Source organism: Chlorocebus sabaeus, chromosome 20, assembly GCF_047675955.1.
Source record: "Chlorocebus sabaeus isolate Y175 chromosome 20, mChlSab1.0.hap1, whole genome shotgun sequence".
Taxonomy (NCBI): Eukaryota; Metazoa; Chordata; class Mammalia; order Primates; family Cercopithecidae; genus Chlorocebus; species Chlorocebus sabaeus.
In genome coordinates this window covers 22,655,973-22,669,773 of record NC_132923.1, presented here as the reverse complement: position 1 = coordinate 22,669,773, position 13,801 = coordinate 22,655,973, and the positions used below count along the sequence as shown (strand labels likewise).

Below are 13,801 nucleotides of genomic sequence, written 5' to 3'. Positions count from 1 at the left end.
AAGAATCTCATCTCCATTTATTTATTTATGCCTTGGGAGATTTAAGTTCCAACTACATTTGCTTTTTAATAGTCTCCTTTGAGCAGTCTCACCACCAGCCACACCCACATACATATATATAGCATACTCTACTGGTGAACTAAAGAGTTCAGCACAGCATCCCATTTTGAGTCCTCAGGAGGGACTAGGCAGACCACAGCTGAAGGAGTAAGGCTGATCAGCTTTTCCTTTCTGTCTTCACTGTGTGTACAGGTGTTCTTTAAGTATTTGTTTGCCCTGTCAAAGACAAAGTGCATTCTCTTGTGATAACAGAGTAGTTTTTAAATTGAAAAAGAGAGAACAATAGGAGATAAATATTTTTTGACTTTGTTATAATTGGGGCATGTTAATACAAAATAAAACGAATTATTTGACTGCTTAGCTTTCTGTAATATGTAATTCTTTTGAATAATTTTCAATGTTAGGTTGCTGATCTTTGTATTTTTTTATGCTTTTAATTTAAGCTGTCAATTGATTCATTTTGGTTTTTTTTTTTTTTATAGAAACTACAATTTTCAAATCTTCAAAGTTACCTTCAACAAAGCTTTCTTTAAATTCACTGCATTATAGTTGTTGAGTGTAATTTTAAGTGGAGCTAAGTTTGCCTCTTAAAAACAGGAGTTCATTCTGTGTGTTACTGAGTAATTACTCTGTATACTGAAGTTCAGTACCCAGGGCTTGACTGTGTTTAGGATTTAACATGAGTGTTCTGTTGTGTCACAGTAATACTTGATAATGAGCCTAAGGCAGATGGAATAGCAGCTCAGGCATTCCTTCTTTATCACTAGTTTTATCCGCAGTGGTCCTCTTAAGCTTCTTTCATGTTGCTTTGTTGCTGTATTAGAGACCATTAAGTCCTCACCCTTCTGTCTTTCAAAAAACCTCTGTGAAATCCTTTTGGCTGGTGAAGCATTCTGACTCCAAAGCTAGTCCTCCTCTTACCCTCCTTTTTAGTTTACATTGCATTGTCTTTCTGATAACTTGCCAAAGTATTATCAGCTCACATAAATTTGCCACCTCGCTGTGTCCATTGGTCCTGGGCATGGCTAAATGATTCAGGCAGTGGAAATAATATACTTTATTCTCTGGCTCACTGTAAATGTGCACAGACTCCAAGCAAAGCTCCTGTCTTTGGGGCTTGAGTTTTAGAGACAAAGGTTTGCCATGCTTACAAGCCGAATGTTTTTCCCTACTGAACTAGCCAGCCTTTATTTCAAGCTGAATCACTTTGTTACTTATGGAAGGAAAAGGTCTAGAGAAGGAGAATGTATCTTCCATTTATCCTAGACAGACAAATAATCTAATTTCCTCTGACAGTCAAACTATAGTTTCACCTAAGCCACTGATGCAGGAAGTTAGGTTTTAAGTAACCTCTCTAATCTGATAAGTAAGTAGGTTTGATGTCTCTGAGATAGGAAGAAAGAAATGAGAATGTTCATGGAAATAATCAGTGATTTGTGTTAAGTGATTCTAACCTTAGCTTGCTCTGGGTGCCAGTGAAATTAACCTCAACAATGTTGGTTGGAAGAATTTTTCAACTTAAAGAAGTTTGAAGCTGGGGAACCAAAAGGCAGGGATTGTTGTTTCTATCACTTAACTGTAATAACTAAAGCCTGTTTAGTATTTGTTTTTTAAGGATGGGATGTGTCTTCAGAGAGGAGACTTGCCGTCTTCAAAGCACAATCAATGCCATTTTCCTACTGAAGTGAACACGGCCAGTTTTAAACAGTTTCTTTCACTTTCCTGTGCTTCTGTAGATAACCTTTTTTACTGCCCAGTTGTTAGAATGTTAAAGCTGGAAAGGGACCTGGAAGAGTAATTATCTAACTCCGCTTCCTTATTATACAAATGAGGTAGAACCAGAATTTTACTTGTCTATAGAGTTTATATTGAGGGATTAAGAAATAATGAGGCCAACAGGAAAGATGTAATGAAAATAATTCTAATAATTATAATCTGGATGCACAGTTTAAAGTATTCAGTCCTTAGAGATGAACCTGCTCTAGTGATGCCTTACTGTTCAGTAAAGTAGAAAATAACTTGTCTTTTTGCCTCGTAGAGTTTGGGTAAGTCTTAACATTTATAGGCCCAAATAATACAAAGCCCTTAATGAACTAAGCAGCCTTACTGGTTTTTTGTTTATTTTTGAGACAGGGTCTCAGGCTGGAGTGCAGTGGTGCAATCATGGCTCACTGCAGCCGTGACCTCCTGGGCTCAAGTGATCCTCCCACCTCAGCTTCCTGAGTAGCTAGAACTACAGGCACGCACCACCATACCTGGCTAATTTAAAAATTTTTTTTGGTAGAGATTGGGTCTTGCTGTGTTGCCCAGGCTGGTCTCAAACTCCTGCTTAAGTGTTCCTCCTGCCTTGGCTTCCCAAAGTGCTGGGATTATAGGTGTGAACTGCCGTTTCTGGCTCTGTGTGTGTGTGTGTGTGTGTGTGTGTGTGTATATATATATATATATATATATAATTTTAACTGCTTTCCTTTTTTGTTTTTCCTTTTGCTATTTGCCTTTTTATAAGGTGGATATGGTAGAGTTGCTGTTTTGACTGAGCTTTTGCTGGAAATCCTTAACTGCTTTTGTCACTCCAAAAGCAGGGTGAGACCAAATGAAAAAACTTTCAGCCAATCTTCAGTTTGTTTTTAAAAAACGGGACTTGGGGGCTGTGGGAAGTGATATTTTCCTTACTTTCCCAGAAAACTTTAAGCTCTAGACAGTTATATTATTGCTACCTCACCCCCCCCCCCCCCGCCCCCCGACGCAGTTTCTCTCTTACGCCCAGTCTGGAGTGAATTTATGTAATCTTGACTCACTGCAACCTCCGCCCCCTCAGGTTCAAGCAATTCTCCTGCCTCAGCCTCTGGAGTAGCTGGGATTACAGGTACCTGCCACCACACCCAGCTAATTTTTTTTTTAGTGTATTTAGAGACTGGGTTTCACCATGTTGGCCAGGCTGGATTTGAACTCCTGACCTCAGTCTATCCACCCGCCTCGGCCTCCCATAGTGCTAGGATTACAGGCGTGAGCCACTGCGCCTGGCCTATTATTGCTGCCTTTTAAAAAAGGAAGTTATAGAGTGGCCTGGCTATTCTTTGTGACCTACCTTTTGGACTTTAAAATGTCTTTCTAGTATGGTAAGAATAGCAAAATCAATATGCTGCCCTCCAATTGATGCTTTGGAATGTTCTAAACCCAGTTTTTATTTTGGCACATAGCCAGTTGTGCTCCCCCTGCCAGCTATTTTTGGCACTGTCATGAACTTGGAAATTAATGATTCTGCTCACTAGGAGTAGAAAATTTTGTTCCTTTTCAATTTTAGAAAAGCTTTTATGTTGTTTCTGGGTAGTCTTACTCACTAGCTTATTAATGCGCTTGTCAAACTTGTGCAGTGTTAAAAACATGCCATTATGGTTGAGATTTCATTGAACTCTGAAATTCCATCAGTAATATGTGCTTCTAGCCACCTGTAACAGGAATATCACTTTTGAGGGCTACTTCTTTTCTTTTTTCTTTTTTTTTTTTTTGAGACAGAGTCTCACTCTGTCACCCAGGCTGGAATGCAGTGGCAGGCACCATGTCGGCTTACTGTAACCTCTGTCCTGGGTTCAAGCAATTCTCCTGCCTCAGCCTCCTGAGTAACTGGGATTACAGGCACCTGTCACCACGCCTGGCTAATTTTTTATATTTTTAGTAGAGATGGGGTTTCGCCATGTTGGCCAGGCTGGTCTCAAACTCCTGACCTCAGGTGATCCACCCGCCTTGGCCTCCCAAAGTGCTGGGATTACAGGCATGAGCCACCACACCTGGCCAGTTATTTCTTTGGTAAACAAAACCACAGTTCAAATTAAATACTACAAAAACTGATGATATTGGTTGTTCCACCCATAGCTGTTAAAAAGCGTTTAAGCCTGAAGAGGCTTGGGTTGACTGCTATTTCTATTGAAGGATCAGAAAAGCTTTCAGGCCCTGTGGAGTCCCCAGATTTACTATTTTCTAAGGGCCACTATTTATGTATAAATACTAGGGGGGGATTTTTTTTCTTTCCTTCTATGCCTAGTTTGCTTAGATGGGGAGGGATATTCTTATTTAGGGAAATTATATTCTCCATGCTTAATCTTGCCTTCCCTCAACCCCCTGCACATATACACAAAGCAACAATAAGCACATATCACTTGAAAGTAGTTTGAGAAACCTAAGTATTCTGTGAGGGGACATGGCCAGTTAGATGGTTCTTCATGGAGAGATCTGTTTTCCATTTAACTCCTGTTACATGAGGAATCTGGATCTGGATCTGGATCTGGATCTGGAGTGTCCTTATAGATTGTAATTCCATGACTTGTAAGAAGGAAAGGAAATTCGTTGGAGAAGATGATCAAGTGCCTAAGAGCCGAAATCTTGGATCCAGATAGCTTGGGTACCATCCTTTTTCTTTTGTTGAGACGGAGTCTTGCTCTGTTGCCCAGGATGGAGTGCAGTGGCACGATCTCAACTCACTGCAACTTACGCCTCCCGAGTTTAAGTAATTCTCCTGCCTCAGCCTCCAAGTAGTTGGGATTACAGCCGCCTGCCATCATGCCCAGCTAATTTTTGTATTTTTAGTAGAGATGAGTTTCACCATGTTGACCAGGCTGTTCTTGAACTCCTGACCTCAAGCAGTCCACTCACCTTGGCCTCCAAAAGTGCTGGGATTACAGGCTTGAGCCACTGCGCTGGCCAAGGGCACCATCTTTTAGTAGTTGTATAGCCTTCAGCAAGTTACTTTAACCTCTTAGTGCCCAGTTTCTTCATCTGTAAAATGGAGATAATACTTTTATTACATAGAATCTAAGGTGCCATTGATTATAAGATACAACATTATTTTTGTATCACTTAAAAAAGGAAAAGCACTGCCATTAAACTAAAATATACCATCATTTGTAAGAATCTTAATTTCAGAGGTGCTGAAATGTAAAAAGATGTGTATCTTAGAATTGATGACGTATAATAATAATACTTTGATAGGATTGTTGTAAGGATTAAGTGACTCAACATTTATAAAGAACTTAGAACAGTACATGGCACACAATAGGCACTATTTATGTGTCATTTATTATTATTGTTATTAGTGTTTACCTATTATTTTCTTTTTGAACCCACTTATTGCTTAATTAGTCACAGTTTGACAATTGCCCTTGTATTCCACCATGTCAAGTATAAATTTATATAGATGAGTATGTACTTTTACTTATTGAGAAACAGTGTAATACATAATATACGCAACTCTGGAGCCAGACTGCAGGGATTCAAGTCCTAGCTCTGCCAGTTATTTGACTGTGACTCTAGGCCAATAACTTAATATTTCTTTTTCTCAATTTCTTCTTATACAATGGAGATAATTCTATTTTAGATGTGTTCATGTATATAAAGGTCTGAGTTTATGGATTACCTTAGTCATCTTTTTAAGGTTCCCTAGTGTTTTATTTCTCACTTGGACTGTTAATGAAAATGAATATTTCTTTCTTTTTTTTTTTTTTTTTGAGACGGAGTCTCGCTCTGTCACCCAGGCTGGAGTGCAGTGGTCGGATCTTAGCTCACTGCAAGCTCCGCCTCCCGGGTTTACGCCATTCTCCTGCCTCAGCCTCCCTAGTAGTTGGGACTACAGGTGCCCGCCACCTCGCCCGGCTAGTTTTTTTGTATTTTTTAGTAGAGATGGGGTTTCACCATATTAGCCAGGATGGTCTCGATCTCCTGACCTCGTGATCCGCCCGTCTCGGCCTCCCAAAGTGCTGGGATTACAGGCTTGAGCCACCGCGCCCGGCCTGAAAATGAATATTTCTAAAAAGCACACTGAAAGTTCAGAGTCTTAAAATAATGGTAATATAATAATGTTATTATATCTAACACCTATTAGTATTTACCATGTGCCATGCACTGGTGTAAAAGCTTTCATATATTTATTTAAGCTTCACAACAACTCTTGTGTGGTGGGAACTCTTACTGTCACCATTTTATAGATGAGGAACCTGAGGCACAGAGATATCAAGTAATACACCTGCAACTGTTAAATGATGGTACTAGGATTCAAACCCTGACAGGCTGGCTCTAGAGAGTGTGCTGTCAACACCATGTCTCTTCAGAAGGCCTTTCTTATTTTTTTTTTTTCCAGAAGGCATTTCTGTCATGAGGAGTTATTTATTGACCAGGGTTTTTTTTTTTTTTCTTTGGACTGTCTTGCTCTGTCGCCCACGCAGGAGTGTAGTTGTGTGATCTTGGCTCACTGCAACCTCTCCCTCCCGGGTTCAAGCGATTCTTTTATCTCAGCCTTCTGAGTAGCTGGTATTACAGGCGCCCACCACCATGCCTGGCTAATTTTTTTATTTTTAGTAGATTCGGGGTTTCGCCGTATTGGCCAAGCTGGTCTCGAACTCCTGACCTCAGGTGATCTGCCTGCTTCGGCTTCCCAAAGTGCTGGGATTACAGGCATGAGCCACTGTGCCCAGCTGACCAGATCTTTTAATTGATTTTGTGTGTGTGTGTGTGTGTGTGTGTGTGTGTGATTGAAAAGTTTCTAGGAATAATAATAAAAAAGATCTATTATCCCTTATCTGTGATTGCAAAATTCAGAAAGCTCTCATAAATGAAAATTGTTCAAGTTTGGTACAAATTCATTTAATTGGCAAGGCCTGACTTGAACCATTGTAAAGCTATTTGAAGTCTTTATTTAGCCAATTTAGTATGACTGTTCCATGTTTTGTTGCAGAAACATTAATGTGTTTGATTATAGGGCACTGCACTGAACTCCACTGGGATTATTATATAATACATACTTTGTGTTCTGCATTACCTTTCTGAAATTCAAAATATTCTGTATTCCAAAACACATCTGGTCCTGAGTTTCAGATGATAGATTGTATACCAAAGATTTTTTTCCATTTCATTGAATAAATGTTCCTTTAGCTAATACTAAAACAGGACTTAGTCATGTAGTTAATTTTCCCAAATAATGTTTATTTTTTTATCTGATTTTTTTGTTTTTGCTAGAGCTCCTGAAATTATTCTTGGGTTACCATTTTGTGAAGCTATTGATATGTGGTCACTGGGCTGTGTGATAGCTGAGCTGTTCCTGGGATGGCCTCTTTATCCTGGTGCTTCAGAATATGATCAGGTAAAAGTGTTTATTTGGATGGAAATAGAATGCAAGTAGTTACTTGTGAAATAGATTCTAGAGAAAGAGAAGTACTAAGTACTACTGAAGTATTTAGATAATAGGGAAAGAGTAGTCCAATTACTACTAAAGAACTTTTTAAAGAATAGTAGAATTTTCTCTTCCTGCCTTTTAGGCTAAAGTATGTTTGCAATTCTATAATAAAAAAAAGAATTTTATTTTATATTACTTAAGGTTGATACTTTGCTAGATCTGTAATGATTTATTAGAGACTTAACTTTCATTAACTAATGTGCTTTGTGAGTTAGGAAAGTAGAGTAAGGATGAGGAACTGGAATTTTAAGAGAACTTCTACTTACTCAGAGTTATTATAATTTTCCTTTACACATGATACAGTGAGGTACTTTCTTCAGACTGAAACACTTTAGGTCCCAGAAGCTGTGACATACTGGGTCTCTAAGATAGGATTTAGAAAGGAAGTCATCCCAGTTGTAGTAATAGATGATCTGTATCTCAAAATAGACAAACTTTAGGAGATACACTATAATTTCCTAAGGAATTTGTCCATTAAGGGAAAATGTTTTACCATGGAAGTAAATTGTGAATTCTCATTTCTTGTTTTTTTTTTTTCTTTTTTCTTTTTGTTTTTTTGAGATGGAGTCTTGTTCTGTCACCCAGGCTGGAGTGCAATGGTGTGATCTCGACTCACTGCAACCTCTGCCTCCCTGGTTCAAGCAATTCTCCTGCCTCACCCTCCCGAGTAGCTGGGATTACAGGTGCCCACCATCATGACCAGCTAATTTTTGTATTTTTTAGTAGAGACGGGGTTTCACCATGTTGACCAGGCTGGTCTTGAACTCCTGACTTCAGGTGATCTGCCCGCCTCAGCCTCCCAAAGTGTTGGGATTATAGGTGTGACCACCGTGCCCAGCCTTCTTCTTATTTTTAAAAAATGTTTCTACCCTTTATGATGTAAGCTCCTTGAGGGTAGAGATTGTTTCATATCACTGGTATATCCTCAGCTCCTAACACTGTGTCTGGTACACAGTAAGTACACAAGTTTTTTTTTTTTTGTTTTTAAGTTTTTATTTTTTTAGAGATAGTCTTGCTCAGTCACCCAGGCTGGCGTGTAGGTGTGGTCATAGCTTACTGTAGCCTCTGGCTCCGGGGCTTAAACGATCTTCTCACCTCAGCCTCCCAGATAGATGGGACTACAGGTGCATGCCACCTTGCTTGGCTAATTCTTTTATTTTTTGTAGAATTGGGGATCTTGCTATATCAGCCTAGGGTGGTCTCAAACTCCCGGGCTCAAGCTATTCTCCTGCCTTGTCCTCCCAAAGTACTGGGATTACAGGTGTGAGCCCCCATGCCTGGTCTATATTGTCAAATATCTTTACATGTCCATAAATATACTTCTACCTTATTTACAATGTCTGCGTGGTATTTTGGTTTCCAGTTATAGGATTTAGAAAGGAAGTTATCTGAGTTGTAGTAGATTCCACAGATTTGAAGTATTAGAAGTCAACAGGAAAAGCAAAGATTATAGCCAAAATTTTAAAAACTGGATTTCCTTGTAAACAATGGATACAGTAGCTGTGGATGGGTTAGTATATATAGGTATTTACAGATAAATTTCAGTTGTATTGATTAAAGAATTGATTTCTTTTTTTGCCTAAAGTTAATAATGTTTTAGTGTAAAAGTCTTTAATAATTTCCCTTTTCACTTCAAATAGATGTTTAATGGTTTTGATGTTTCAGATTCGTTATATTTCACAAACACAAGGCTTGCCAGCTGAATATCTTCTCAGTGCCGGAACAAAAACAACCAGGTTTTTCAACAGAGATCCTAATTTGGGGTACCCACTGTGGAGGCTTAAGGTCTGTCTTCCCTACTATGCTTACGATTCCTGTACTCCACCCCTCATTCCCCAACTTTGAATTCAAAGTTTATTAAATTCTTCAGGTAGTGGAGGGACAGGAGAGGGGGAAACATTTTGAAAAATTATTTCTTTGTACCTGTTTGGCCTTATCCTCGGTTGAAAAACAAAACATTAAGTGCTAGTTCGGTTGGCTGAGGTTATTTTGTATATGTTCAATCCGCAGCTGATAGAAAGTTTGGAGAGTAGTGCTCACCATTAAGTGATAGAACTAGAGACATTTAGTAATGACTGATTTTTAGAGAATTCTCAATGAACGTGATAAAATCACATAATTTTCTAACTGCCCACATTCAAGACTTCTGTATTTTTTCTTGAAACAAATACCTGCTTTTTACTTCTGAGCCTACTCTGTCAGGTTCAGAAATATCTGAGTAATTTGACTAACTCTGTGACCGTGCCTCTAATCCTGTTGAACAGTTAGCGTTTGAGATATCAATTCATTTCAAAGTACCTTTAAGAGAACAATGGTAGTGTCCCTTTTTACCTGACATTCTTCAGGAACTGTGCTGTATCATTACTTGCATGTTTATTTTATCACTGTTGAAAGGGTAGCTAGATATCAAGGTCACATCTGTCCACTGGAAGATTTTCTGGTTGTGAATTACTTTCATGTTTTCCATCTATGGTTGGCAGGGTGACCACACTTGTCTCTTGTATTCTAGCTTTAGTTTTGAATAAAATGTGAAAATAACATACAGATGGAATTTAAGGAGGAGAATCTTTATTTTATAGACACCTGAAGAACATGAACTGGAGACTGGAATAAAATCAAAAGAAGCCCGGAAGTACATTTTTAATTGCTTAGATGACATGGCTCAGGTGAGTGCGGGAAGTTTCAGAAAGTCAGACATTTATTTTTAAGCAGAGAGACACTTCTCTTGATTATCCTGAAGACAAATTTAATGTTATCTTTCTAGTATTTGTTTTCAGTTTTTATAAAAAATGCATTAATATTCTGCCATGTATTAAAGGAACATTTAAATCCTAACCAAGTATGTTTTTAGAATTACATATTTCTCTCTTGCTTGTTACATAGCAGTGTTTTAAAATATTATTGAAGGTTTCTTGTCCCATTTTCTCAAATACTTAAGAGCTATATTTATTGAGCACCTATTATGTTACAAACTCTGAACTCTTCACACTTACTTAATTTTTTCAACAGTAGAAACTTTTATATTTAGGTAGTAACAATCACTATTGCTTAACTACTTGTTCCAATTTTTTTTTGTTTTTTTGAGACAGAGTCTCACTCTATTGCCCAGGCTGGAGTGTAGTGGCATAATCTCAGCTCACTGCAACCTCTGCCTCCCGGGTTCAAGCAATTATCCTGCCTCAGCCTCCCAAGTAGCTGGAATTATAGACATGTGTCACCATGCCCAGCTCATTTTTGTATTTTTTTAGTAGAGACGGGGTTTCACCACGTTGGCCAGGCTGGGCCTTGAACTCCTGACCTCAGGTGATCCACCTGCCTTGGCTTCCCAAAGTGCTGGGATTACAGGCATGAGCCACCATGCCCAGCCCCCAAATTTTTAATGACAAGAAATTGTTTAGCTTTCTTCTACCACTAAATTTAGATGAAGATTTTAATTAAGCAGCATAAAAAGAGCTTCCTCCTGTGAAAATGATTACACTTTCATAAAAAGAATTTCCTCAGGTTTCTCTTATGATCATAGTTTGGAGGGAAACACACACATAGTTTGGAGGGGAAGCAGCTATGTAGTGTCAGTGCTAAAGGTTAAGTGAAGAAGTATAATTCTGAATTTTCTTTGGAAGGTGAATATGTCCACAGACCTAGAGGGAACAGATATGTTGGCAGAGAAGGCAGACCGAAGAGAATACATTGATCTTTTAAAGAAAATGCTCACAATTGATGCAGATAAGAGAATTACCCCTCTAAAAACTCTTAACCATCAGTTTGTGACAATGACTCACCTTTTGGATTTTCCACATAGCAATCAGTGAGTATGGAATATTCTGGGGCTTTTGCCATGTGGTTCTTTGTTGAGTTACTGCCTTAATCATAGCACTATCAAATGAGCCAGCCACTTTGGTGCTTATAAATCTGGCTCAGCAGTGCTTTTCTTTCTCATTGAAACTTCATAAGATAAAAATTAGATGTGTGTTTTTCTTCCCTATGATTACACAGATTCTTGATTTATTTTATCTGAAAGTGATTGGGGAAAAAAAACTTTGATCCATGTTCATCTTGAGTTATTTGCTGTTTAAATCTCAGCATTCATTTAATGAATCTTTAATCTCTTTTTCAGTGTTAAGTCTTGTTTTCAGAACATGGAGATCTGCAAGCGGAGGGTTCACATGTATGATACAGTGAGTCAGATCAAGAGTCCTTTCACTACACATGTTGCTCCAAATACAAGCACAAATCTAACCATGAGCTTCAGCAATCAGCTCAATACAGTGCACAATCAGGTATTCAGTAAATAATTTTGGAAACTCAAGCTTAAGTGAGATAGAAACTAGTAAAAATACAGGGCAAGGTAAAGAACCAATTTTTGTTTTGGTGGTCTTGTTGCTTCTTAGAAATTCTCTACTTGACAAAAGTTGATGGAAAACAGGGTAGACTGATAATACGTACCAGGCACAGGCTAACTAAAGTTAAATATAAAGGCCTAATCCATGCCCTCATATGTTCAGCATCATCAAACAAATGGAGTCTGACTATTGTACTACTTACCGCTGTTAGTTGTACTAACTTTAGCCAAATGACTTTCTCCCTGTTAGGAGAAGGATTTTATATCTCTTGTTACTGTATTGAAAGGTTTCCAATCATTAACTTTAAGGGTGGTTTTGCATTTGTTTGCTGGCCAGTGATATTTACATTTAGGTTTGTTTCTGAAGATGTAAGCTTCCCAATTTCTTGACTGGGTGTCCTTTTTTAATGGAAGAGCCTATGAGATTTGGTGAGATCTTCCATCTGGCAATTTTTGTTCAGAAGTAGTTGGGGTTTGTGTAGCCACAGCCAGCATAGAACTATTCTTTTTTTTTATTTGCTTATTTGACCTTGTAATATGCCTTCGATTTAGGGACTGGGAAAGTTTCTTAAGCAGAGAGTTATTTCAGAGGCAGCTAACATTACATTTTAAAACATTATTCTAAGTTTTTCTGGATAAATTCTCTATATGTAAAATTATTGCGTCTCTACTTAATACAAGTGTACAAATATAATCCTTTTGTTTTTAGGCCAGTGTTCTAGCTTCCAGTTCTACTGCAGCAGCTGCTACTCTTTCTCTGGCTAATTCAGATGTCTCACTACTAAACTACCAGTCAGCTTTGTACCCATCATCTGCCGCACCAGTTCCTGGAGTTGCCCAGCAGGGTGTTTCCTTGCAGCCTGGAACCACCCAGATTTGCACTCAGACAGATCCATTCCAACAGACATTTATAGTATGTCCACCTGCGTTTCAAAGTAAGTGGGGAAACTCCTGTATCATATGGTATTGTATCAGACCTTCCTGCTTCAGGCAGCTCTAGTTGTTTAGTTCTGATCTTTACAAGTTTAAACTCTGTCTCTGATGATGAAGGTAACTAAAATTGGGTGATATCACAAAATGGGTTTTCCCTTTTTACATTGGCTATTTATCTAATTATGATGCTATCTGATGCATTATAACAGCTCAATTTATGTTTCCTTAATTGAATTGCCTCACACCAGTTTTCTTGCCCATTGAGTCCTTGTGTCAATGTCATATGTCTTGTATAAGCATGTATCTGTCAATATGCAAAATCTATACAACTTGAAAAAAATTCGTTGTAAGCAGAATTGCTAAATATTGGATCCTATTTCCTGTATCATTCTATTATAAAAATTATGTTCCCAATAAAAAGTGATTTTATTCTAAAATGTAAATACCATGTTTAAGAATGTGGAAATGTCTTAAATTACTTAAGGATAGAAAAATCATTATTTACTGAACTAAAAAATCCTACAGGCTGAGGTGCTTGTGTGGGGCAGGCATTAAGATTATCTTCTTCAGCTTATGAATCATAGTTTCTGCAAACTCCTGTCAGTAGAGGAACAGAATAGCTGAAGGAGGAGGCTGAGTCCCTGTGTTGCAATACGATTTTAATTTTCACATTCCCATCCTTCTTAATTTTCACATTGTTGTTCTGAAATCTAGTCTGTCCAGTTTCTTTTTTCTGTATATGGGAAATGTGTGTTTAATCATTTGGTAAGCCATTTAGAAGAATGTTACTTTAAGGCTAAAATCCAATGACACATTTGACTTTCCCAAGAGAAGGTCAGTGTCAGTACCCTGTGAGAATAAACCAGGATTCAGGTGTCTCATATAACACTTTACATAGAAGCAGGTAGCATTTTTGCCTTTTTACATCAATTACTTATTGACTATGACTCTCTTGTTTGTTTGGTTTCTGACAGAGTTGGAGCAAGCAGAAGGAAAAGAGGGGCTAGGGAAGTCTGAGAGATTACCAGGAGGACAGGAGAGCAATAGCGATGTAAACCAGGGAGAAACCACAGGGAGAGCGGAGGAACAGATTCAAAATCCGTAAATGCACATTTAGCCTAACTTACCAAATGATTTTCTGCATATGCTTCATAATAGTAAATTCTGTAGTTGGGGTTGTCGTATGTTGAGTGATTCTTCCACTGAGCTTAGTAGATTAGCCACTTTTTTCACTACTTTTTCCAAAG

The 13,801-nt window shown here is 38.2% G+C and overlaps 1 protein-coding gene across 5 annotated transcripts in view; it reads left to right on the top strand.

Moving 5' to 3' along the window:
• HIPK1 (homeodomain interacting protein kinase 1) overlaps nucleotides 1–13,801 on the top strand; it is a 49,295-nt gene that overhangs the window by 17,201 nt on the left and 18,293 nt on the right. For 4 of the 5 annotated variants that reach the window (XM_073008468.1, XM_037998061.2, XM_007977497.3 and 1 more), the window contains exons 3-8: nucleotides 7,066–7,189; nucleotides 8,948–9,067; nucleotides 9,862–9,948; nucleotides 10,903–11,087; nucleotides 11,397–11,559; nucleotides 12,331–12,556. In XM_073008468.1, the coding sequence (XP_072864569.1) occupies nucleotides 7,066–7,189; nucleotides 8,948–9,067; nucleotides 9,862–9,948; nucleotides 10,903–11,087; nucleotides 11,397–11,559; nucleotides 12,331–12,556 (905 nt within the window). The remainder of the gene's footprint in view (nucleotides 1–7,065; nucleotides 7,190–8,947; nucleotides 9,068–9,861; nucleotides 9,949–10,902; nucleotides 11,088–11,396; nucleotides 11,560–12,330; nucleotides 12,557–13,801) is intronic. The other variant, XM_037998063.2, reaches the window with a different exon arrangement.